General features: G+C 38.2%; 1 protein-coding gene across 33 annotated transcripts in view; it reads right to left on the reverse strand.

Annotated features, from left to right (window-relative positions):
* DST (dystonin) overlaps positions 1–27,717 on the reverse strand; it is a 306,056-nt gene that overhangs the window by 94,749 nt on the left and 183,590 nt on the right. For 28 of the 33 annotated variants that reach the window (XM_027644871.1, XM_027644867.1, XM_027644868.1 and 25 more), the window contains 13 exons: positions 25,997–26,085; positions 25,251–25,386; positions 18,598–24,165; positions 18,236–18,382; positions 17,865–18,080; positions 17,531–17,677; positions 16,293–16,526; positions 14,798–14,950; positions 12,559–12,792; positions 10,926–11,207; positions 6,803–7,348; positions 4,232–4,408; positions 1,508–1,631 (listed from right to left, as the gene is read on the reverse strand). In XM_027644871.1, coding sequence (XP_027500672.1) covers positions 1,508–1,631; positions 4,232–4,408; positions 6,803–7,348; positions 10,926–11,207; positions 12,559–12,792; positions 14,798–14,950; positions 16,293–16,526; positions 17,531–17,677; positions 17,865–18,080; positions 18,236–18,382; positions 18,598–24,165; positions 25,251–25,386; positions 25,997–26,085 — 8,053 coding nt within the window. The remainder of the gene's footprint in view (positions 1–1,507; positions 1,632–4,231; positions 4,409–6,802; positions 7,349–10,925; positions 11,208–12,558; positions 12,793–14,797; positions 14,951–16,292; positions 16,527–17,530; positions 17,678–17,864; positions 18,081–18,235; positions 18,383–18,597; positions 24,166–25,250; positions 25,387–25,996; positions 26,086–27,717) is intronic. The other 5 variants (XM_027644890.1, XM_027644893.1, XM_027644891.1 and 2 more) reach the window with 1 other exon arrangement.

Genomic DNA, 27,717 nt, shown 5'->3' on the forward strand with positions numbered 1-27,717 from the left:
AGTTCTTCCAGATGTTTCTTCGTTAGACATTCAACACTTTTGAGATAACTCTCTGAAAGTTACAAGCTCCATATATCTCCTATGGAGTTTTATCACCAGCTCCAAAGAGACAAGCCTACAGTTGTTTTTTTTTGTTGTTCTGCAAGTTACTTTTGGGATTCCAGTAAGAGACAGTTGTGTGATACACAGAGAGAGTCTTCAAACTTTAGACAGTGGTGAATGTCATGCTGTGCTACTTCTCACAACTGATAGGGGAAAAGTATTGAGTGTAAGTGTTAATGTTTTGATGGTGGTAAGGTTTTGTTAGTCACAAGTTTTTTTGCCTGTATGAGAAGAGGCCAAGGGCTGCCCCATGAAAGACAGAGATGATTTCAGCCAACTACGGCTGACCTGCCAGAAGGCACAGCTGATCTCTTCAGCCAAGTTGGTGGTGCCTCTCAAAAATGTATTTAAGAAAGGGGAAAACACTGCATGGGACTGAGAAATGAGGGAAAAGAAAGTGTGAAAACCAGCCCTGCAGAGATCAAGGTCAGACAAGAAAGAGGGATAAGAGGTGTTCCAGCTGCTGGAGCGGAGATTCCCCTGAAAACTGTGGAGGAGCATGCTGGAGCAGATAACCACAGTGCAGCATGTAGACGACCTCATGCTAGAGGAGGTGGTTATTTCCTGAAGAAACTGCATCCTATTATCCCAAAAGATTTCAGCCTGTGGTGAGGTCCCGCACTGGAGAAGGGGAAACACACGAGGAGGAAGAAGCAGCAGAGAGTAGCTGCTGCGGACTGACCACAGTCACCCATTTTCCATCCACACTGCACTGTTTGGCAGGAAGGATATGAGAAGTTGGGAAGGAAGGAGTGACAGTGAGCCTGAAAAAAAGAGCGAGGTGGAGGATAGCATTGCTGTAATTTGTCTTTGTTTCTCACTTTCGAAACCTGCTTTATTTGGCAATAAATGAAAGTTAATTTTCACCAGGTCAAGACTGTTTTGCCCACGACAGTAATTGGTAAGTGTCTTTATCTCAACTCACAGGCTTTTCCATCTTATTTTCTTCCCCCATCCACTTGGGCAAGGGAAGTGAAAGAGCAGCCAGCCAAGGTCAACCTCATCACAGTTTAAAGTCAGAAGGAAATAATTCCTCAGCTCAGTAAACTTCAAATAACTGCTTGGAAATAGGTAGTTAAAGTAATGTTTCTGGAACCTGAACATGCTCCTTCCCACTGAAGAATTTATGATCCTCAGCAAATCACTACCTCTGCTTGGCAATCCCTATTTCTGAAAAAAAAAAATAATGCAAAAAGGAAATGACAGCTTTTAAGTGAAAAACATATGGATAAATGTAGGAGAGAGACCAACAATGAAGTTGCTGTGTTGTAATGGCTTATGACTCAACAAAACGTGGTCTTGAACAGTAACACAAGAATGTGGAAGCTCTGTATTTTGTCTCTTCCACAACCTGCATGCAGACACAAGTGATAAAAAGAGGTATTAAGAAAAGCAAATATTTTACCCAGAGTTTTCTGAATCTCATCTTTGTCTGGTGTCAACTCTCCCCTTGTATCCAATAACACTTCAGCAGCTTTTTTCAGTTTTTCTACAGCAATTTGGTGGTTAGACACTTGTCCCTGAAGAACCTGTAAAATTCCACTATTATCAGTTATGCTTTTCAGTACAGTTGATAGTTACATTTCAAAGGTATGATACATCATACAACCCAAACTTAGTGCTAGGAATAAACTAATTCAGTTTCTGACCTCTCCCAAAGAAAAATCCTGATGGGTGGCTCTGACCGCTGTTGACCTTCTGGCCCTTGTTTAGTTCATTCACCATCTTTTTTGTCTTCTGCTTCAGAATGCTTGTCTGACTCAACTGATTTCTTGCACGTAACTTCAAAATGTGTCTTTTAATTAATTGTTTCTAAAGACCACTTGTACAGACTCCATATAATAAACATATTTTTCAACTCAGCATCCGACAACAATTTGGGGGAAAAACATACAGTCAGCAGCAGCAGTTACACATTCACCACAAGTGGTATTGACAAAGGATCAGGCTGACATCATAGTGTAAATAGGAACAGATTGAAACAATACGATTGCCTTCACAGACAGGAACTTCCTGGAGTCAGTGTCACTGAATTTTTCCTGTGTTTGTCCATCTAACCAAGGAACATATGTTTAGATACTAGCACAGCCATGATTCACTCCAGAGTCAAAGACAGTAAGGACGAATCAACTTCTAAAAGTGGCTTTGTCTCTCCACTAAATCAAAGTACTTTAGTGTAAGTAATCTTTAAATTATTTTAGGCCTCTGTGCTAGGTGCATCTCTGTATGATGTACGTTTGTTTTTATTCACTTGCACGTTATACAAGTCCAAAATGAAGGTACTTCTCATTTATTTTTTGATACACACTAACTCAGTGAATATATGAAGCAAAAGGTAAATGCTATGTACCCTGCCAGGACAAAGAAGACATGTCAGTGCATTCAACAATGGCCTTCAGAGCACAACTAGATCACAGTACATCTTGCTGACCAAACTGACACAATGAATCTCAGAGAGACCTGAAGAGGAACTTCCCTTACACTAGTACTTGTGTGGAAAAAAAATATAAAAGAAAAAGAAAGAAAGAAAGAAAGAAAAAAAAAAAAGATGTACCAGAAAACTTTGTATGCTGGCAGAAGGCAAGCAAGCTGATGCCAGAGGCTCTGAAGAATATTCTGAAGAACAGTTAATCCCCATAAAAGGATTAGACCTCATCATGCTGCCAAGGTCTGTGTCTAGCTGGGTTATCAGCTGCATGTGTTGGCTACAAGGGACAGCTTTAACTTGCAACACCTGACTTCTTCAAAATACTCTTTGTTTTGCTTTCATTAATTGGCTTTCTTTCTTCAGCCTCCTGTTTTTTTCTCTTCCTTTGAATCTTTTGACAAGTTGTACCCTCTCCCTTCTTCCCAACTCATATTCATTGAGTACTCTTTTGTGTGGAAACTAATCCATTTAGACATTTCATAAAAGGAACCCCAGTACTCACTCCTTTTGTATTACTTCCATGAAAATTTGCATTATAGAGAATAGAATTCACTTTGGCATAAGGAACAAAAAGTTTAAATGAAGCTTCAAATTGTGATTGGTGTTATTCTCCTCTTCTAGCACTTGGAAGCACAAATGTGCCTAAATTGTTTCGTTGTTATGAGTCCAAAACTTACACTTTTAATTTGTTGTCTTAAACATAGCTGTTATTTGTCGCATGCACCAAAGTGTTGGGCAATTGCAAATGTGGATTTGAAAGATACCGTAGGTAAAGGTAACTACTGCTCAGGCTGATGTAAGGGAGATGGTTAAAGCATGGGCTTTCCAAAAGCCATTGACTATGATTTGTCAATAGTAAACATATCCAGCCTACACTGATACTCCACAGAACACAGATAAAACAGTGAGGAAATGCTGGTCCAATAGCCTTGCTCACTGAAAAATAATCTTCAGTTTGCTTATATTATAGGTGATGGAATGTGTTTATGAAAATATGAGTCAGTTCAATGATGCCAGAGTGTATGAAACTTCATATAAATGACCTTATACTTGAGTTCCCAAAGCTTTCTCTAAACCTACACTTCATGCAGCTAACTGTCACTAACTTTTTTTTGCCTCTGCTAGGATTTACATAAAGTCATGAGTTACATGCTCGGTGGGGAAAAATAAAAAATACTGGTTTTCTGTGCAGTGCAAATTATGTTATATTCACTCTCTGCAGGGTACATAACACTGGATGCAACCGAAGCAGGCAAATAGACTACTCACATCACACTGTTTATCTGGTATGATCCCTTTCATAATGAAGTAACACACAAATGTGAACAATAAAAATCAAGAGTCACAGACAACAATCAAATGGACTTCTCTATAAGGAACTCTATCCCAAGCCCTACTCCAATAGCCAACTGTAATCACTAAATCCTATCTTATTCAAAAACTTTCCAGATTTTGCTAAGTGATATAAAACACATCTTGCTTTCACCACTGCTGATACCGTCTTGGTACCCCTTTTTCTTTTCAGTGTTTCTCAGGTATCACCCTGGACTGCCAAATTTCAGAACCAGAAAAGTTGCATGCCCACATGAAGGGCAAGAATTTGGCCTGCAGCCACTTGGATTATATTAGATCATCCTGTTTTTCAGACAAAAAGCAGTTCCTTTTAGGACAAAAGTACTTTTGCTATTTAAAGCTTTTCACCTTGGTTTCTTCAAGTTGTCTTTGGAGATTTTTGGGATCCACTGCAATTGGCTCTGATAGTTGTTTGTTCACAGCTATTTCAGAGGCCTGGAGACCTGACAAAAGTCCAGATGAGGCATCTTCATAATGCTGGTATTTATCCACCAGGTCTTTAAGGTTATTTCCAAGGATGCTACACTAAAAGAGTAGAAAACAAACAAGTAAATACCCAGGCATTAAACTGTGTGCTGCATTTCATACCAAAGTCATATACATTCCTTCCTTCCTGAAATACTGCATGATTTTTTCCTGCCATCATCCCACTGTCTACCTGATTTCTGAACTAAGACATGACAGCTGGACAGGCTATGCAGGTCTTCCCAGTTTGTGCTCCTGAAAGGTGATTTAGGATCAATTTACCGATACAGGTGAGAAACTGGAATCTAACCCATAGCACTAGAATAAGAAGAGCTTCAGGAATACTTTTTGGTTCACCAATGTAAAGATTCTTTATCAGCACTCTGACACCAATAATGTAGCCAGTGGAAACCACAATTAAAAAAAAATAAATCAGGAGAGATATGTACATTCATTAAAATACAGACAGTGGAGTATTGCTTTCATAAATACTTTACCTGTATAGTGAATCCAAAGTGATATGGCTTGGTACTGTACATATGCTTTGTTTTGGTCACTTAAAAATCTCACCTGAACAAGATCCTATTAGTCCTATACATCAGCATGCCCCAAAATGTCTACAGTGAATTATCATGTAAAAATGTCAGTGGAACTCTTTCAGACTTTCTGGAGATGGTTTCACAAGCAAAATATGATTGTATCAAGTCATAATATTTACAAACTGTTACATTAAATATTTATACTCTGAACCTTCCAGGCACTTTAATGTTTACATATGGTACTCGGTCTCCATCTGCTGGGCAGACATAGAACACATTCATTTACATAACCAGTTAGCCAAGAACTGACTTGGAGATTTCTTCAACACATACGCCTATAAAATCATGTCTCACATATGTGCAAATGCATATATATATAAGGAAGAGCAATATAAGTATTTATTAAAGGCAAGAAGCTTTTACAAAAGGCAAAAAGGTTACTACAAATTCATTTACCACTTGGAAGATCTCACTAATTGTGGAAGATCTCACTTTTTAGAATTCTGTCCTTCAAGACTTGAAAAGTCTACTTTGCTCTGGATAATTACTGTCAAATATTTAAAGTATGTCTACTATAACTCTACTAAATCTATATATGGAAAGGACAGAATTTGGTAAGTTGACAATACGAGACCAAAAATCAAGCTGCTGGTGTTGTGTTTTTATGTGCATAAAAAAAAGCTCTCTGAAAATTTTGCAATGAAATCTTTACATTCATACTCAAGACTAATCCAATAAACCAACTGCAGAAAATCTAACAAGCTTTAGCTTCCCTGTTCATACAAGTTGAATGGGAAAATGAAAACAATCTTTTGTAAATGAAGAGCTACCTTCACATACTGAGAAAACAAGTTTTACACTGTTTTTGTAATCAAGCAATCAAATCCATGTCTTTACAGAATTTATACTTCTGACCAAAAAAACTTTAAAGAGATAAAAATTTCCAGACAAAGATGGCCACTGTTGCAGACCAACAGTGGACACTGAAGTTCTACTAAGGAATTTGAACCTATGATCTTAGAGAATTATGAAATGGCATGGTCAAAGGATACTGATAGCAACTCTCTCTTAAATGGTTCAATTAATAATTATTCCAAACATTCAAAATTCTGGAATATTTTCAATATTGAACAACGTGTTGGTTTTTTGAAAACAGCTGGAAATTTGGCATGTGAGACCAGTTGGTGATGTTTGTCTAATTCTACCAGACAGATTCCATACATGAACCTGGCACAGAGAGATAGATTATCTTCTCTCTTTAAGGTACATGGAGGATTGTGCATTGCTAATTACTCATTAGTTAGAGACTAATCTCAGATTGTTAAGGATAAAATGTTTACTTGGCAGAGCAGCAGAAAAGAATTTCTGTCTTCAAATGACTATGTTCCTGCATGCCTAGAGCAGACAACAAAGGTCACATTGAGACAAACTACTTCGGATACAAACCAATTTGAAATTTTGCATGTTAACCTTGGCATAGTTCCTCTCTTTCTGCACCCATTTTATTAATAGGAAGCCAAGTAAATAAGCAGTTGTAGGAAATATTGCAAGTAACATAAAGAAATGTTATCCATCTAAAAGCATTACAATTTCTTTCCACCCCAAAATGTTACTCAGACATCCTGTACTGCCACAAATTCAGAGTTTGTTAAAGGCTGGAAAGAACAATGAAGAAATCTGGTTCCATTTGTCCCTTATAACATGAAGTAGAAAATTTTATCCATTCAGACGTTAAATAGTCCAGCACTTGACTAAAGCAGATCTTCTAGAAAAGCATCTTGTTCTGTTATCTAACTTTGAGGAAAAAAAGAATTTACAACTTCCCACAGTGTTTGTTTCATCAGCTAACTCCTGTCTATACAAACTGCTAAATCAATTACAGTAGTCTTTCCTATTCAGTATAAATAAAACTTACTTTAGCATAGAGGGATTTGAAGCGATCTGAGGCACTATCCAGTTTATTTTGCACTTCAGTGTACGTTGCTGAAGTATCGATACCATCTTTGTCAACCTTCACACCATCTCTTTTGCTACATGACCTTGCAGCATCTAAAACTCTTTGTCCAGAAATTGTAATATACCGTAAATCACCTTTGTGAGATATAACATCTTCTGAAAAACTCTTCTGCCTTTTCAGTTTGATCATAATACCACTGAAGTCAGAAGCCCCTGCCTCCAAATTGTCAAGTTCTTGTTCTGCCTGCTGCAGCCAGGTTTCAAATTCACTATAGTCTGCATCAAATTTCTCCAGTTCTTCTCTTAGAGAATGAGTCAATTTCATTTTCCGTTCTGATTCGGCTAAAGCAGTCTCATACTGAGCCTTCAGCTCTTTCATGTTCCTTTGCATCTTGTCTTTTTCTTCGGGGGAAAGGTAGTGCCCTTGTTTCTCCAGCAGTGCTTGAGCAGACTGAGTTGCTACTATGATAGCTTGCTGCTGTGAAATAATTTTCTCATGTTGAGCCTACAAGAAAAAGAAGAATAAACTATGACCAACACCTTCTCAGATGGTTCCTTAGAAAAGGATACGCAAAACAAAGTCTATCAAAATGATAAAAGGCTTTTCTAATTTTCATATTATTTATTAAAAGCCCATGGTTTTTTCAGTAATTTAAGTCACTCCTGGTCATCATAATTCCATGCAGTTTCAAAATTTTACACAACATTCAATGGTAATTTTTGCCAGACACACAAGCCATGACTAAATGGATGTCTTCAAATAATCACTGCAACTCAGCAAAACCTGGATGTATATATAACACAAACATTTTATTCTATAGTTCTAAAAGACAGCATTGTGGGGCAAAACTAGACTTTATCAATCTCTTTAACCTTTTTCCTTAATATAAATTATTTGCTTATTACTTAGCATTTATTGTAGTGTGCTCAGTGTAATATAAATTTTCCTCTTTCTCTGTCTCAAAATGGGATTTAACAAATACAGCATTCAAAGGTAGGTAACTTTTCAAATCAAAACTGTCCATTTCCTGTTACTTATATTGTAGCTACCATTACAGACAAGCAGACCAAAATGAGTGAAAGCATCAAACATAATACAGATACTTTCTCCTTACACTGAGTGAACAAACATTATTACCTGGGGTTTGAAATTTTGTTTTTCAAAATCAAGAGGAGTGATTCTTATCAATACAGTTAGTCACAAAGCAAGTCCTTTTGACATGCAAAATCAAGACAGAGTCTATGCATGTAAATTTTTCAATCTGATAAAAAAAGTTAAGCCACAGGAACTAGAACAGTATGCCAAATAAAAACTATGATTCAAATATATTCTTTAAAAAAGTTCTTCATTCTTGAAGGTCTTCCATTCTCTTGTAAAATAGAGATGAAAATAGACTGTTGGGTTTTTTTCATGAGTACAGTGAGCAATTTTTCAGTAGACACTACGTGCAAAAAAGAACTGTCAAAAAAGTGGAAGTAAAAACATCAGGTACACAAAACTAAAGTATCTTATTTTCTTAGGTTGCTTTGGGGGGTTTGGTTGGGGTTTTTCTTTAATATGAAAAGAAATCCAAAATAGTATCAGCTATAAGCATAATAATTTTCATTAAAATGTCCATCAACCCACACCTAAATGTTCTGGGTATCACGCAACAACCGGTGAAGTATGAATTGGATACTGCCCCCACTTCAGGAGAAACCCTTAAGGTCATACAGCAGGTGAAAATTGGCAAGGCAGCTGGGGTTGATGGAATTCCACCTGAAGTCTGGAAACATGGGGGCCTTGCACTCCATGCTAAATTTCACAAGTTCATACTACGCTGTTGGGAACTAGGCGAGCTACCATCAGACCTTCGAGATGCAGTCATCATCCCCTTATATAAGAAGAAAGGAATTAAATCAGACTGTTGAAATTACTGTGGTATTACTCTGCTCTCCATTGCTGGCAAAATCCTGGCAAGAATACTCTTGAACAGACTAATACCCGCTATAGCAGAAGGAATTCTACCTGAAAGCAAATGTGATTTCAGAGCCAACAGGAGTACCACAGATATGGTATTTGTTCTCAGACAACTGTAAGAGAAGTGTAGGGAACAGAACAAAGGTCTCTATGTAACCTTTGTTGACCTCACCAAGGCTTTCGATACTGTGAGCAGAAAAGGTCTATGGCAGATTTTGGAATGCTTAGGTTGTCCCCTCAAGTTCCTTAAAATGACTATCTCACTTCATGAGGATCAACACAGCCAAGTCAGATATGGCAATGTACTTTCTGAGGCCTTTCTAATAACTAATGGTGTGAAACAAGGCTGCGTTCTCACACCACCCCTATTCACAGTCTTTTTCAGCATGATACTCCAAAGGGCCACGGCAGACCTTGATGATCAGGACGGTATCTACATTCGATACCATACTGATGGAAGCCTATTCAACCTAAGGCGACTGAAGGCCCACACTAAGACCTTAAACCATCTTGTCCGGGAGCTGCTTTATGCTGATGATGCCGCCCTTGTTGCCCACACAGAAGCAGCTCTGCAGCATTTAACATCCTGCTTTGCAGATGCTGCTGAGCTCTTTGGGCTGGAAATCAGCTTAAAGAAGACAGAAGTTCTCCATCAACCTGCACCTCAGGAAGTCTTCCTTCATCCCCATATCAACATTGGTGAATCAGAGCTCAAATCAGTCCAGCAGTTTAATTACCTAGGTAGCCTCATCTCCTTGGATGGTAAGATTGACGGAGAGATAGACAACAGGTTAGCAAAGGCATATAGTGCCTTTGGAAAGCTTTGTAAAAGAGTTTGGTGAAATAAACACTTGAAGAAAAGTACAAAGATCAGTGTTTACAGAGCCATAGTTCTGTCTACTCTTTTATAGGGATCTGAATCATGAGTCATCTACTGCCACCACCTGCGACTCCTAGAACGCTTCCATCAACGCTGTCTCCACACAATCCTAAACATCCACTTGTCAGATTATGTAACCAATACGTCTGTTCTAGAACAAGCAGCAATCACAAGTATTGAGGCCATGTTGCTGAGAACACAGCTGCGCTGGGCAGGGCGCATCTCAAGGATGAAGGACCACTGCCTCCCTAAGATCCTGCTTTATGGTGAACTTGCCACCAGCTGCCGCAAGAGAGGAGCCCCAAAGAGGAGATACAAGGACTCCCTGAATCAACATCTCAGTCTTGGCCATATTGATCAACGTAACTGGTCTACTCTGGCCTCCAATCGGGAGGTCTGGAGAAACACCATCTATAATGCTGCGGATGCTTTTTAGAAAGCACGCAGGATCACTCTTGAGGAGAAAAGACAATGCAGAAAGAATCGTGTCTTGCAGAATATACCACCTAAGGAGTCTTTCTGCTGTGCCTTTTGCAATCAGACATGCCTATCTCAAATTGGCCTCTTTAGCCACCAGCACGCTTGTAAAAAACGTGGGTAGAGCCCTTCCCAAATCTTCGTTCGCGAAGCCTAGCCATGATGAAACGTTCTGAGTTTCTCAACTGTAAGTCAACAAACACAAAAAACCTGAGCTCTTATTATTTTAAATGCTTCCTTACCTGGAAAATCTATTTTTAAAATGGCGCATTATGATTTTATGTAACTCATCCTTCTGAAGCCTTCAAATACTGTTTTGCCCATGTGTTAAAGTTATGAGAAATGAAGATAGTAATTTCAGTAAACTACCATTTGCAGCCACTGGCAATCAGTGTTTACAGGTGATTCCAGGGGGATGCATAATTTGGCTATCACAAAGATTTTTGGAAAAGTCACATAAAGGGTATGAGTTCACATTGCTACTTTTTGCATTTTATTTACCTGCATTAATTTCTCAAAATAATAATAGACTTACCACAAAGATTCTTTACATTTAGCTGCAGGAAACAACTACAGTAACAGCAAAAAAGCTAACAAATGTGCAATACGTTCTAACTACTGAAATTCCTACCGCTATGTATAACAATCTTCCTAGTGTCTGTTCCAAAGCCCATGACAGAATAGATGAGATTGAATTCACTTATGTTGAATAAGAACTAATATGCTTAGCACTTAAATACTGAACACATCCAGTAAAAACAGTACCTTGACTTTCTGATACTGCTGGTTCAGATTATCATCTGTGCTTTTTACTAGTCCATCCACCTGAGTTTCAATGTCTGGCTGCATTTCCAGCAGATTACCATTGACATCATCCTCCTCTCCTTCCAAAACTTTCACATCTCCTTCTTCAAAGTGTGTTCCATTCTGTTCTATAACTTTCTTAAATCTCCGGCCATGCTCCGCTTCCTTATCCACGTTTGATAACCAATCCAAAAGATTTTCTATTGTGTTTTTGCTTTCTTCCAGCTGTTCTATGGCTGCAACCTACATTAAAATTTCACAGTTTCAGTTTAGAAATCTTCTTTAAGCATCACAAAATATCATATGCAAACAGACCATTTAAAATACATTAACATTAAAGAGAATTTTTGATTGACATAGAAGTTGCTGTTTTTTTAATAAGAAAATAAACTAGCAGTTCATTAGTTACTCAAATGAAATATGATTTAATCTCCCTACAGTTTATCAATATGTGTTGGGTTTGAGTGGCCAGGTTTTGGTATTGGGAGGGCTGCAGAGATTGCTTCTGTGAGAAGCTGCCAGAAGCTTCCCCTGTGTCTGACAGAGCCAATGCCAGCCACATACAAGATGGGCCCATCACTTGCTAACGCTGAGCCCACCAGTGATGGTGGTAACGACTCTGGGATAACATAGTTAAGAAGGGTGCGTGAAAAACTGCAGCCTGAGAGAGGGGTGAGAATATGTGAGAGGAACAACTCTGCAGACACTAAGATCAGTGAAGAAGAAGAGGGAGAAGGTGCTCCAGGAGCTGGAGCAGAAATTCCCCTGCAGCCCATCGTGAAGACCATGGTGGGGCAGGCTGTCCCTCTGCAGCCTATGGAGGTCTACGGTGGAGCAGAGATCCACCTGCAGCCCATGGAGAACCCCATGCTGGAGTAGGTGGATGCCTGAAGGAGGCTGTGACCCCATGGGAAGTCCATGCTGGAGTAGGCTCCTGGCAGGATTTGTGACCCCATGGGGGACCCACACTGGAGCAGTTCCTGAAGGACTGACTGCAGCCCATGAAAGGTACCTACGTTGGAGCAGTTCTTGAAGAACTGCAGCCTGTGGGAAGGACTCATCTTGGAGAAGTTCATGAAGGACTGTCTCCCATGGTACGGACCCCACAGTGGAGTATGGGAAAAGTGTGAGGAGTCCTTCCCCTGAGGAGGAAGGAGTGGCAGAGACAATGTGTGATGAACTGACTTAACCCACATTCTCCATCCCCCTGCACCAGTGGTGGGAATGAGGGAGAGAATTCTGGAGCTGAATCCAGGAATAAAGGAGGGTGGAGGGAAGGTATTTTTAAGATTCAGTTTTTATTTTGCATTATCCTATTCTGATTTGATTGGTAATAAATTAATTTCCCCAAGTCAAGCCTGTTTTGCCCATGACAGTAACTGGTGAGTGATCTCTCCCTGCCCTTATCTCAACCCACAACCCTTTCATTACATTTTCTCTCCCCTATCCAGCTGAGGAGGGAAGTGACGGAATGGCTTTGGTGAGCACATGGCATCCAGACAGGATAAACCCACCACACAAGGGTAAATTGCAAGACTAGTCCCACAAGACATGTAAAAAGTTTGAATAAAGTATGAAGTGGTTGCCTAAAAACCTTTTCTGTTTCCTGCTTTATCGCTGTTGTCATAGCTTTATCGAGTTCTTTTTTGGACTCTTCTGCCTTCTGGCTAAGAAGCAAACACTTCGTCTTAGCTTCATTCAGTTTCTGTTCCAGAACAGTCTTGTCTTCTTGTGACAACTTTTCTCCATTCTCTTTCAAGAAGGTTTCAGTATTTTTCACAATCTCTGCCAGTGTCTGGGCACTTCTTCTCATGTCTTTTTGTATCTCCTTTGAGAAAAAAGAAAACACATAGAAGTAAGTAAATTATTCACCAGATCCGTCCAATTAACTTTATTGGAACTCTCCCTTTTCTGGGGTAAGCACCATACTGGTCCTTTCTAACTTGGGAAAGTATATGATACATTACTAAACTGCAGATAGAATTATTAAATTTAAAGACATCAACATCTGACAATGTTCTTGCAGTTCAATTTTTTTTTTTTTTTAAATTCCAAGTCTGTTGGCTTACACTGTTATTCAGACTCAGGCCACTTTTTTTCCTTTCTTTAGAAGCTAAAATATTGCATTTCCATGATGGAGAAAAACATATGTCTTATGTTGTAGAAATCTGCTACATTGCAGTTAGTGAGTCTCCTGACAAATTCTTTCCATTTCTATCCTAACAGAAAGCTGCTAAAAATAACGTAACTGAATAAAAGTTAGAAAATTGTAGTTGTCTTTCCCAGTTGGAAGTTTTCCCATGCTTTTTTGTTTTGTTCAGGCCAGGAATGGCATAAGAATACTTTTATTTTAGTTTTAATCAATCATAATATTTTAGTCTCAGAAGAATGTTTGCATCCATTGAATTTCACAGAGGACAGATACTTAGTTTCAGTTTATCCAAAGCAGTTTTCCTAGACTGCCTCCCAGTTATCTGAGAGGAGCTTTAATTATAACAATTTTGCTGTTGAGCACATTCACCCAGTTACTGAAACAATGACATTTTTTATCTTTATATGCACTGTAACAATCTTGGAGCTGCAAGACAGAATATTTGATTCTCATTCTAGACTAAGGATTTTGCAGCAATTATGGAATAGTGTTAGGCACCTAAAACTGCAGCTCATTTTAACACTCCAGCAAGTATATTAGAAAGATTTTCCTGGGGACACTGTATCAAGGCAAGATGCTCCTCTGACTAAGATCTCTGTGCTCCCTTTCAAACAGCTCACTGAGGAGGAAAGCTGACTTGACATATAAAAGACCTTTTTTAACATCTATTCCCTCTTAAGACACACTTTTTCAATGGCAACTATAAGAAACCAGACAGAAAATAACAACTCGTCTGCTAGGCAGTCACAGATGATTGGAAAAAAAAAAAGGCACCATATGCTGCATCAGTTCTTCACTCCCCTAGATACTCCATTTAGGCCACAAATTCTTAAGACAGGTAAGAGATACCAAAGGGGTATGTATCTTTCCACTAACTATAAGAAAACTTTGACAAATTAGATGTATCACTTCGAAGAATAATAAAGCAAGGCAAGACGAACAAGGAAATTTCTGCCTTTATAGATTACTAAATCTGACTCGTAGTTCTACAGTATAGTCAACTACTACTAGGAGAAGGAGGAAGAAGAAGAACACCAAGTCCTTCAGTTCTTTAACTAGCACAGACTCAATATCAGTCAGGACATAGTCAAAGCTTATAGACGACTGGTAACAGCTGAAGAGCAAGGAAAGCAAGCAAACTGAAAGGGCTTTGTTACATGAGGATACCAAAGAGATTATAAGAAACACTAATAAAACCTAGAATTCAAACCAAAACAAGAGTGAGGCAATGGAAAGCCTCAGCCAAGAGAAAGCCTTGCAGCAAAATTTTTCAAAATACTATGAACAGGAATAAACACACGCTGATACCAGTTAAAAAGCTGGTTGAATTATTTTAGCATAATAAAACTTGTGATTTTATCACATTTGACACGAACAATCTTAAACTAATATATTAACAAAATTCATGCCTGCTTCAAGAGTGCTTCCTTAAATGTGCAGCACATACTCTTAATTCTGGTGTCTCCTCATTTGGAAGTTTCTGTTCTCCCACTGGCATGTACTGGAGTGTAGTCACGGGCAGCAGTTTAAATGCAAGCCACTAAGCCTTTACTTTCTGTAGGTCAAACAAATCTGTTTTATTCTCCTCTCACATGACAAGTCTTGTTACTCAACAAAAGAGTCTAGTCACTCTCCTCTGCACTCAGTATTCTTTAACTTCTCTGACTAGAATTGTGCCTACCTCCTGTTTGGTCTGGCATTGTTCCAGCTCAGCCTTGCTGTCTCCAATAACAAGAGACTCTCGCTGTCCAATGAGTCGATTTTCAGTCTGCGTAAGCAAATCACAGATTTCCTGTAGTTTCTCTTTGCATTCTTGCTGCCGTTCAGCCACATCCTACATTAGAGCCAAGTACAATTGAACAATAAAACAAAAAATCCTCACTTCAGGAATCAATAGACACACTAATAAGTATTAGAATATCTTTGAATATCAATATTGCAAAGCAATAATTTTAAAAGTATGCTGTAAACATGATAGCAGTGGTACAAAGAGCAAGATGAACATACAGAAGTTATGGATAAACCTCAAATATGTTGTAAGTAAAAGAGACCATGTTTGATGGAATTGCCCAATAGTAGTCTGGCCATGCACATATGTGAAGGATGAAATCTCCAAATGACAAGAGTGAAAATCCAGTTTCTTAACCACTTGGAACCTGTGATAAACACTATTAATTCTGAAAAAAGGACATCAAAACAGAGGTTAGTTGTGAATGTGAGTTAGCTCTTGTTGGTATGCAAAATATGTTACCTGAATAGAAACTGTGGACTTTTTAAGCAGTACAGTAGAACAAAACACGCAAGCTGATTATTGTTACAAAATCCTAGAAATCTTATCTGTGCCTTTCCTATACTCAATTTTATGCTTCTTTCACAAAATATGGTGGAAACAAATGTTCTTAGAATGGCTAAATAATACAAAGTCTACAGAATGCTAAGGCACTTTTCATTATGCATAAAATGGGGGCTGAGGTGGTGATTCTGAGTCTTAAGAGTGCTTCTGTAAGACGAGATGTAGTTATGCTGCAGTATCTTATCAGCCTCCTTTTACCCTACAAAGGCTGCTTGCACTTGCCAACTGCATCCATGCCAGCTGAAGACAACTGTTACAACTTGACTCAGAGCTTTCCTGGTGCCCATGCCTAGAACTGCAAATATCTTGGCTGATTTACTCATATGTTAGTCCCTCTAACCTGTCTCAGTCAAAACAAGCCATGGTAGCCAGGATTTTAACAAATCTGGTTCTTTAACTATAAAGATAAGCACACTACTATAAATATAAGCAGACAACCTGGCCAATTAAAGGAAAAGAAAATCAAGACAGAAGCGATAAGCAATGTTGTGATAGTAAATTCAGTGATTAATATAGCTCAGACCAATTACTGATATAGCTGCTAAAGAAACAACACTTGTGAGAAATCTCAAGTAAATTTCTCTCATGGCTACAAAGAGCAGACCTGTGTCTGTCCATAATCTAATATGCTGTTTCTGTGACTATACCAAGAAAGGCAAAAATGATAATTCACCAAACTTGAGCAATACCAACTTTGCAGAACTACGAATGTATCTGTAGTAAAAAGGGAAAAGATAGGAATACACTCAATACTGCATGCTAGTATTCAAATTCCTCATCCATAGACAAAACACTTAATGCACATTTACACAGAAAAGCAAACCTTCTGAGCACCCAGCTCTTGCACTGCCTGTAACTGAGTCTCTAAACTTTCCACTTGAGTAGTTATTGCTTCCTGTGCTTCCTGAAAAGATTTCTGGGTGGTATTTAAGAGCCTCAGCAGCTGTTTGCTCTGACTAGGAGAAAGATCTTCAGCATGTTCAGAAATGAAAAACTGAACATCAAATGCAGTGGACTCCAGTTGCGTTTTTTCACAGCTGAACTCTGCAGCATTGTTCTGTAAATGAAGCGAAGGGAATTACTAGCAATGAAGAAAAAAGTCAGTACAAATAAACCACAAGTATCCCTATCATCTTTTCTTAGCCCCTGTTCCAAAATGCTTTTGCTAGACAGTTTGGCCACAGTAAATCAAAACTCAGAATCATTCTGATGTATTCAGCTATGACATTAGGATTTGTGCATGGTTTCTCTCAGGACAGTCTGTTTTCAAGCAACAAATAATGTGATCTTGCACATCGCTATTTCTTTACTCTCTCATGGATGTCTCACAACTGACTGTCATTCAACTATGGAAGATTTATGGCAAGTTAGGTGTAACATTTCAATGTTCCAGGTCTGAAGACCCAGAAATGTCAAAATATTTACTTGAAATCATTCTTATTTTTAACTTCACAAAGAGAAGTCCTATTCCTAGCAATGGGGCAAATTCTGCCAGTAGTTACATATTGTGGAACCCCTATGAGATTACCATGTATACCAGAACTTTATTAAAGCACATAAAAACAATTAAAATAAGTTTTATTCATATATACAGAGGTGTATGAACTTCTCTAAAAATTTGATCTGATTTGTTTTTCATGATGATGAATTTATGGAGTGTGTAATGAAGGGACTTTTTATCCTAACTTGTGTTCTCACATATAATTGATTTGAAAGGTAATTAAATTTCAGTAAAGATTCTGAACCTTATGCATAAAGATCCAATCACTGAAATATTTGTATTATAAATTAGATTTCTGAAAGTTTCAGATTAACGAAAGTAAGCAGAACCAATAGCTTTCTCAGTAATCCTAACTTTATCAAACGTTTTTTGCAAGGGAAAATGCACATCAACAAGATTTTATTACTGGATTATCAAGTAGTTGTTTCTTAAGTAATTACTTCTAGCCATCTGTTTAAGTGATAAAGATTAATGAGCCTGAATACAAAACCTAGCTAATAATTCATAGTAAGGACCAACATTTATCAGAAACACCAACACCTGCCATAAAGAATACTTACTTTAAATAGCTGTAAGCTTCTCTTCATCTCCTCTACATCATTAGTATTTATGGTGAAGTCATTCATTATTTTACTGTTCTCTGTGATCCAGTCTGAAAATCTCTGCAGTTTACTTAAAAGTTGCTCGTGTAATATTCCAAGCTTAGACTGGAAAGGGAAGTTGTATATTTATTTGTGCTCCTGGAGTCTAGTCACACTTTCTACCATATTGAATTGAATCGTACATGTATTTTTATACTAAGATGAAACAAAAGAAAGCAAAACCAAATTCCTTCATTTTAGCCCAATTACCTTGAAGAAAACCAAGGTAAAACATACAGTGATAAAAACATACCATTTCTGAGTCAACAGCATAGAGTATTTGTTTTGCTCGTTTTGAAGATGTATCACAGACCACCAAAAATGCTTCCTGTAAGTAGTCATATCTTATCTTTAGCTCTTTAAGTTTCTCTTCTGGAATATCTCTGTTACAAAACTTTAAGAATTCTTCTGTTAACTTCATGTCCTTTTTTAGGACAATTGCAAACGTAGCCAGTCCTGATTCAAATGACTATGAAAAGAACACATATAGAATGGATTAAGTTATTAAGAAAGACATTTTAATCTGAATTACATTAATTACATTTTAAGTCTCTCTTTGTTTAATCTAAGGACTATTCCTAGCATCCATTACTGAAGTACAAGCATAAAGAACACATTACTTACCTCTAGCTGTTTCAGTTCATCTCTTAGTATTTCCAGGTTGTTACTAACAGGCTGCTGGTTATCTAGGTGGCTTTTCATATCTTGAAGCACTGCCAAATGTCCTTGTATTTTCTCTATTAATGTTAAACACTGCTGTATTCCATCAAACTGAAAATGAGTTTTAAAAATAAGAGAAGGTTTTCCAAACTGACAGAATTGAAAATTAGCAATAAAAGTCCTTGGGTTTATTATGATTAATTTTAAATTTATCATTTAATTTTTCAACCATTTTTCCAGTTCAATTATTCTCTCCAGTATTTGGAAGGATTCATGCAATTCCTTTAATATAGGACACTGAGAACATATCAGCTGTTGTTACTCACCATGCTAGTGTGGGCATCTTCCAGGACTGCTTCTTTTGTTTTGAAAACAGACTCAGTCAAGTCTTTGGATGGGCTGTCTGTCTTCCCATGCTCCTGGTCACTTTTCCAAGCAACAGTTGCATTATCTGCCAATGTTTTCTCTTTAGAAATTTCTGATCCAAACTCTGATTGTTCTGTTGAGAAAAGAGTACAAAGTCCACCTACTTTTCCTTTATCCTCGTGTTCTGTGGTGGTACCAGCAACCTGTGAGTTCATAAGGAAACCAATTATCAGCTCCTCTAACTTGCTTGTACTTTCATCTCCAGGTGAGATTTGAAAAATCTCCAGAAGTTCAGAAATAGTCGGCTTAGGAACAGGAGCTTTCACGTCTGTTTCATTCCTCCTTTTATCTACATCAGTCATCTTTTGCTTGCAGGATTCCTGCTTCAGAATATCATGAAGAAGATCAGGACTTCTGTAATCAGGCCAAAGCAATGAAGGAGCATCACTGTCCTTGGGCTCTGCACACGGTGTGGTAAACATTAATGCAGTTCTAACAGAACTGCTCGTTTGCTTGAGATTTGACCCACTAGACTTTTCACTCACAAGCTGGGTGCTTCCAACCATTGTGAGTAAATTTTGCATTAAAGTTTTGGTATCAGAGTAACTTAAAGATTCAGCTTCCTGCTTGCAGTAAGCACATCCCATTTTCAATTTCCTTTGTAATATATTCTGTAAGTCTTCCATTAGTGTGTCAGATATTTCTGGTGATTGTGAAATACCTTCCTTTACTTGAAAATCTTTGCAAGGTCCCGTTTCCTTTTGCAATGACTCCATGGACATTTGGTTTTTGAAACCATTTTCAAGGGACATGAAATTTTCTCCCTTTTTGTTTTTCAGCATCTCATATTCTTTCTGGGCACCATAATTCAAGTCAGCTCCTATGCTACTCAGAATTGCAGAAGAAACATCAGTGGTATGGGTAAGTCTCCCAGAAGACAGCACTTCACTTCCATCCCCTGATTCTCTGGCATCCTCAATACTTCCTAAAGCATCTGGTTTTATGGGGGAAATTTCATTGTCATTGCTGCTTCTGTGTTCTGAAGAGTCTTTAAGAACATTGGCAGTATTTTGACAGATAACTCTCCCTGTTTCTTTAGTTACGCTAATTTCCTTTGGTTTCACTGTATCAGTTGGGGGAAAAGAGTAAGCATTAAATTCACTTGAATGCGTTTCTTCTGTATTTAGAAGAAAATCCTTTTCAATCTCTATACCTTTTTTCTCTCTTTCTGTGTCCTCAAAACAGGAGAATTCAGTTTTACCCAGTTCTGAATGGCCACCTTCTTTTATGCCTTTTGTATATTGTTTTAAAGAAGGAGGAATGTTAGCATCTCTCCTAAATTCATCTGATCTTGCAACTCGAATGTCAAAGAAAGCTTGATCAACAGTTACTTTTTCTTTACTTGCAACAGAAGTTTCTCTATCAGCTTTAATTACTGATGCATCAAATATTTCCCCAAGGCTTTCCATCTGAATGGGACTTTTACTTAGTCCCATGATATCACATTCCTCTATAATATTTACTCTATTTTTACTTTCTGAAAGAATTTCAAAACCTCTTCCTATTTGACCATGCTTCCAACTGGTGACTGGATCTACTGGGTCCCTAAGTGAGCTATCATTATCATCATTCACGTAATGCATATCTATAGGGAATTTATTGTCCATTTGGGATGAACTTTCCTTTAGTTGTTCCATATCATTTAATACTTTTTCCTCTGCAACTACTGCTCCTTTCTGTCTTTGCCCATGATTTGAATCTAACATTGGCACGGTACTGTTGTCTTTATTCGTGCTATCAGTAAAGCATTCTGAGAGAAGCAAATCTGACCAAGTACTTTCATCATTATCAGTAGCTTGCTTTGTTGTCAGGTAGGCTGTTACACTGACATCAGATTTCACAATACCATCAAGAAGCTGAGAACCTGGAACCTTAAGCCGTGCTTCATTATTTCCTTCACTTGTAGAGAATGCCCATTTAGTGTCAAGGGTATTTTCCAACTGAATAGGTTCAGTAGTATCTTGTAACATGTGTTTATTTTTGACATAAGTCCCATATTCATCTTCTGTTTCTTGCTGTCTGTCTTCTTTGCTTGTACATGAAATATCAACATATCTTTCCTCAAAAACATGTGACATTGATTCACATTTTCTTGAAGACAGATTTCCATTTTCATGGGTAGACTGGAATTGTGAAGTATATCCTGTCTTGTGGCCTAAAGAATAGCAACAGTCATCAATATTCTGATTATGTTCATTGCTTCTTTCTACATCTCCTAAGGAAATTAACAGCTGGTCCCCTTTATCTACACACTGATGATGTGAATAAAAAATATTCATTTCATCTTCACTGTCAGAATCAGTGTCAGAGTCATCATAACTATCATAATCCTCCTCATAATCTTCCCCCTCCTGTGTACCTTCAGATTCATCCTCATAGGAATCACTTTCTGCTTTCATTTCAACTTGCTCATTTCTGTCTTGTACATCTGCTTCACACATCTCCTGTAAAGAACTTATGCCTCCCTCCTTTCTTCCTTCACTCTCCACAGTAACTGGTAACTCTTGCTCCTTCTCTCCAAAACTTCCTTTTCTTTCCCTATCCTCCTTAGGGATTCTTTCCATGGCTTTGGCACTTGCAGAAGCTGTATTTATGCTCTCAGGTTGCTTTTTCCCATTTACATGGACATTCTCTTTAGCATTAGCTCCAAGTTCTTGAAAAGAGGTGGTCTCTTCTCTTAGGGCTATTAGACCACCTCTCTCCTCCAGAAAAACTGGAGGAGATCTTCCAGCCAGTTCTGGCTCTGGTGTATCATCATCCCCCAACTTCAAGGTATCAAATCCCTTATCACCTTGAGAAGTGTCAGAGGAATCATCATCATCAATTTGAGGAGTGTTATAGACATCACTGTCGTCATCATCAGCCTGAGGTGTTTCATAGGCATCATCATCATCCTCATCAAACGGAGAGCTGTCATCTTCAGAGGCTACCTCACCACACTCTTGCTGCAAGCAGGTACTTTCAAGTTGTGGAATGCCATCACTCCCATCTACTGACGAGTCAGAACTAGTGTAACATGGCACTAACCTGTGGAATGTAAGATCACTTTCTTCTACTGTCAGCCCTTGTGCAGTGCTGTTACTGTCCCCCATAGCTGGTCCATCGTGTATAACAGTACTGCCAACCAACAAAGGTCTGTGGTGCACATCTCTACTGTCTTCTAGACACAGTTTACTCTGAAAATCAATACAATCCTCCAATGATGGCCTTCTATGTATATAAAGATAGCCCTCTAAGGATGGTCTGTTAGGTACATCAGCATATTCCTGTAGAGGTTGCTCACTGTGTCCATTGTCTTCGAACTGTAGTGTGTCGCCACATTGACTACCAGATTCTTCTGGAAGTCTATATACAGTGTCTGCACTGATGGATGAACAAAGACTTCTCTGAAAATCATCTTTCTTGCTGTTATCCAATACCATTCTGCTACCGTCAGTTTGCAATATCTGAGGCCTGTATTCTGCGCACCTTTCCAGCTCCCTCCAGCTTTTCTTATCTGACAAATCATCCACATTCAAGGAATTTTGTAGGCTTTTATCACCCCTGTTTTCATAACCCAGACTGTCACCCATATAAATCTCTTCCTTCCCTGTTTCTGAAATAAGACTTGGATTGAAGTCATTTGGAAGATACCCCTCAATACTTCCTGAACTTGCCTGCTGATTGTTATGCTTATACAGTTCTGTCCACTTAGAAACCTCCAAAAAACCTCTGAGTGCATTTCTGTTCATGGAATTTTGAGCGTTACTTACTACATTTCTGAGTTCTGCAGGTAGAGTTAACAACATCTCCTGTGTATATTCTGATTGCTCAGTGTCAATAGCATTGCAAACATCTGGTCCGCACTCATGGAGATCTTCTTGTGAAGGTATGTAATTCCCCAAATCACCAAACTGATTTAATTTCCTGCTTTTAGAAGCATTCTCAACACCCAAAAGGTCACCCTGAACACTGTCTGCTGACTTTAAGTTAATTCCTTTTGAGCTTACATATTTGTTACTTAACTCCATTTCTGACACACCAGCATTGCATGCAGCACCATCACCTTCCAGCAACATATTGATTGCTTCTTGCAGTTGTCCATCATACAACAAAAGTCTTCCTCCAGTGTTTGCATCCATATAACTATTTACCATCAGGTAAGATATGAATAGTTTCTTAGCTTGATCTAAATTATGACACACAGGGTCATCTGTGCCACAATCTTCATGTTCCTCCTCACAGTCATGAAATACAGATGGCAGAAATTCATATGTTGATAACCATTTTGCAGCATTTTTACAAGGGGACTTTAATTCTTCTACATTGGGCATTTTATCTGGTAAAGTCACATTGGTCAAAACAGATAAAGTATTGCTATCTATGATCCCTGATTCTGCAGCCTTGTCAAGACTGATTATTTCACAAGTTTCTGGAATGTAAAGTGCAGCTATTCTCTTTCTATCATTCAGTATTTTGAATGCCAGCTCATTTGTTATCATATCTTGGTGTAAAGAAGTTGATACAGGGAATATTTCACCAGTGTGAGGCCAAATTAATCCCACAAAGCCCTTCTGTGCTTCCAATACCAGCAGGGCACTGGTAGATGATATTAAGTTGCATTGTACAGCTTCATCAACAGTCAACCGTTGCCCTGAATTTTGACAAAGGATTCCACCCGTCTGAACCTGATGTGTGAGGATCCCGCAAGCAGTGTCCTGATCTATCACCCCTTGTCTCACGGCCTCTTCCACAGTCATTCGTTTCCCTGAGTCAGGGTCAATGATACCTCCAGACATTAACTGAGCACCCAGCATCCTGAACATTGTTTCCCGATCAATGAGCCCTTCATGGGCTGCCCTCAAAATAGTTATCCTCCTTCCACATTTTAACACAATTCTACCTTTTTCTTGTGGTTTCACAGGTAGGAGTCTTAACCCTGTTTCTTCATGTATTATGCTTCTATGAATCATCTGTTCAAGGGAAATTTTCTCAGCACAGTTGGGGTCTATGAGATCTTTACATGTGTCTTGTCTTTCCAGGAGTTTTGCATATAATGTTGGAGAAATCAGGTTTCTCTGGAAAGCACTCTGAAAAGTCAGCTTGTCTCCAGTAGATGGCAAAATCAAATACCCACTTGAAAGCTGATTCTCAAGAATTTTAATAGCCAAAGGTTCTGAAATTAGACCTTGTTCTAAAACTGAAACAACTGGAATATTTGATAATGATGATTCTGAAATAAGCTTTTTTGCATTACTTAATTCCTGCAACTGCAATAGAATCTGCTCATCAATTAAGGCATGAGCTTTAGCTTCTTCCAAATCATAACACACTCCTAACTCTGGAGAAATGATTCCAGAAAAAATCAGCTGGTTCTCGAGCAATCTAATTCCAGTGTCATAGTCAAGAAAACCTCTTAAAATAGACTGAAAGACTGAAAAGACTTCTCCAGTAGTTTGATCAATGACACCAGCAATGACTTTATTCACCTAGAAAGGAATATAAAAGGGAAGATATCAATATTTTTGGGCTATATATTTTAAATTTTCTTTTGATTTTGAATGCATGATAAGCAGAAAAACATGTACTTACCAGGCCTGGCGAAATGCTGTGAATGTTAGCAGCTCAAATGCGCAAGTGATCTATGTCAGTCACTCAATAGCACACGATGTGATAAAAGATTTAAAATCAACATGCATCTGTGAATTGAAAACCTATGCTTTGCATACATACATAGGGTTAGTGAAAGATAATAGAAGATATGATTGCAGAGTGAGCAAATAGAACATATACCTGAAAGGCAAATTTTCATGCTATAAATGTCTTGTGAAAGGTTAGAATATTTGGAAACAGTATGTGATTCAACACAACCATGCTATTCATGTTTACAGCATACAGCATTTCTGTATATACACTCAACAATATGGAATCAGATACTCTAGCACCAAATATTGCATTTAGTTTGCATGAAAAGCATGAAGTCAGTTCCGCAACATTATCTGAACTCATTACACAGACACTGCCTGTATATGAGAACACTCCTTTGCAAGATAATTTTTGAGAACTCCATATTTAAAATTAATATCCATCAACAAATGTATTTGTAGTGCCTCAGAGCTAATCATGTTATGTGTTCCCATTTTCAAATGTAGAAAAATTTTAAGAAAAACTGAAAGTAGATCTCTTCTAGGACATTTCTGAATGATATATGGGAGAGATTATCATGTTATTTTATGGTGTCATTTTTGCAGCAGAAACGCAGGTTTATTTAGCAGTCAAAGAATGGCTTTTAAGAGAAGAGTTAAGAGATGAATGATTTGTTTATCTTTCTTCATGCAAGGCACACATTATTAAGACTCTTCACGAAAGAAGTCTGATGAGTAGAATGTTCATATGCACAGGTGAGGTCACACACAGTATTTTACAGAAAATACATAACACCTTCAGTCAACTAAATCTCAAGTTTCTTCCACACACTGTTAGTTGCAGCTTCTTCTTTTGCTGATCATGTGGGGTTTGAAAATCATGCAGTAAAACTCAAGAGAGACTGAAATCTAAGTTTCTATCTTGTTACCTTTTCTTCCATCTTTTCATCACTCAGATACTGCGCTTCCTGCAGCTGCTTTAAAGCTTCATTGGATAACAAGCTGTAGCTCTCCTGGAGAGATCTGACTTGCTTTTCCATTTCATGTCTTTCTTCATCGGTCATTCTATTATGAAAAAAGAAAGGATCTCTTTGGGTAATTCATAACCTATTGGGAGTGATCTACCTACCTTTACTTAAAAAAGTGGGGCAGAAATTGGTACAAGTAATCTGGAAAAAATACAGCCTAATTATGAAGATGGTCAAGAAAGCTACAAACTGCTTGCAGTTATTCAGGAAAAGAAGTATTTAACCTTTGCATGTGCCTTTGTCTACTGATTCTCAAAGACAGGTAACAAAACTAGCAAGCAGTCATGAGATATTTCAGCAATTTAGTATCTTAAACAGTTTTTTTTCAGACACAGATGAAACAACCTTGTGACATGTAGTTCAAGTACTAATTTGTTATGAATTTGTAAATTATTTTGACTCCAAATAAAAATTAAAATATCTAATATTTTTAAGCTGACCAGAGGTATATAAAACAAGCCAAGTTCTTGAAATTGACAAAACTGCACCAAGCTTCACCAAACAGGAAGGCAAAAAACTCCCGAACTCACATACTTGCACATGAAATGCAACTGGAACAGTAATATGAGGACAGGATTTATTTTTAACCAAATAGTATGTATTGATTCAATTAATTTATATTATTTGAAAAATAAAAAATGGCATACTTATCACTGTGCTTAGCTAAAAATGACTGAGTAGTCTGCAGAGCTTCAGCTATTTGTTCTTTCTTGGTTGACATTTCATGCAGGGAAATCTGAAAAAGAAGCAAATTGTGTTCAAGACTTAACTATGTACATAAATGAAACAAACAAACAAAATAGTATTTCTGTCTGGAATTAATCTCAATAATGTAAGAGTTGGATTTTTTTTAAATACTGGCTATCCTTAGAGCAATATTATTTATTATGTAATTGTATCATTTACATATGGATAAGTCATTGTGCTATGCCTTTTCATTAAGTAAGCTGTTTGTATTAGAAGACTATAAAGCAAAACAAATAGATTTTAAAATGTTATTTGTATGAAAATTAACCAATCATTTAAAATCACTTGTAGTTGGCACAGTTTATAGCAGCTTTATAAAGGTATGTGTACAATGGTCATGTTTAAGAAGTTGCTCACCAAAATGAAAGATAACATATCTTTTTTAACATATCTTTTTTAAAAATGTATCAGAAGACCAAAAGCCTTCATGAAATACAACATCAGAGACAAATGCAATATCAGACGGTTGAAAAAATGAATTATTTATTAATATTCTCCCCACTATCAGTTCTGTCATCCCCACTAAAGCACTCATTGTGGCAGGGGAAGTTGTGGGAATTTAATCTTTTAATTTTTCTGAGAAACTCCCTGCAGTCATTTTGGATAAATAAAGGCAAATTATCAAAGAGGAGTCTGCAAGCTGAAGATACGTTCAATGTAGATGCTAAGAGAACTTCAGCAAGGTGCTTGGGCCCTGCATTCACCTGGGCCTGGACTCAACCAGTTCTGTCCTTGACTGAATTGTGTTAAAGGGCCTGAAAAATCTCACTTTGCAGTCACCACGAGCAGGCCACAATCTCACCACTTGTGCTGCTTGTACAGGAACCAAGAGAAGCACTGTATGCGCTACACAAGAACGTGATGAGAGCAGGCTGAGGTAGCCGGTGGGATCGCAAGCTCCACTTTACTCAGGAAACCAGTGTCGCTGCGGCTGCTGTGTGCACCCTGTCACCATTGGTACCAGCTTCTCCTCCCAGAACATGGTTACACCCCACAGCAACCATAATGTATTTCAGCTATCAAATCACCACTTTCGCTGCTGCTACCTCAATAGGTTGTTTCACAAGAGAAGCAAACACTCTCAGCAAATGCCCGTCTTCCACAGCAAGGGAGCGTGTCATGGAGGAAGCCAAGGCAGCTAATTCACAGGTTATTCACTGAGTGCTCAGGCTGGACAGGGGAAATGACACCCACAGGTAGTGTGGTAAGCTGAGATGCCCTAAGGATCGAGCACTGGCTCATCGCTGACAAAGGTTTGCAGCATTATCATTAACAAGGGCAGAAAAGGAGCAGCACTGAATGTTTTTCCAAATCCTGATCCTAACTACTAGCAAGTTAACAATCAGTATGCTCAAATCAATACAAGCTTACTTCATCCTACATATATAGGCACAAACTCAGAGCTTGCACTGCTTCTCTATGAACAAGCAGTGTGCTGGGTCTGGTGGCCATCAGGACTGCAGGTTTGCTGACCTGCCCAACAGCAAGCTTGATTTACACACACGCTGCTCCAGTGGGTCTAACCAGCACCTGCATGGGTCATCAAAATAAAAACACAGGAACAGGCTGCAAAGAGGGCCAAAATCATGTGTGCAGGACCACACATCAGGTCCTATACTGA

Source organism: Corapipo altera, unplaced genomic scaffold (assembly GCF_003945725.1).
Source record: "Corapipo altera isolate COAL_440 unplaced genomic scaffold, ASM394572v1 2, whole genome shotgun sequence".
Taxonomy (NCBI): Eukaryota; Metazoa; Chordata; class Aves; order Passeriformes; family Pipridae; genus Corapipo; species Corapipo altera.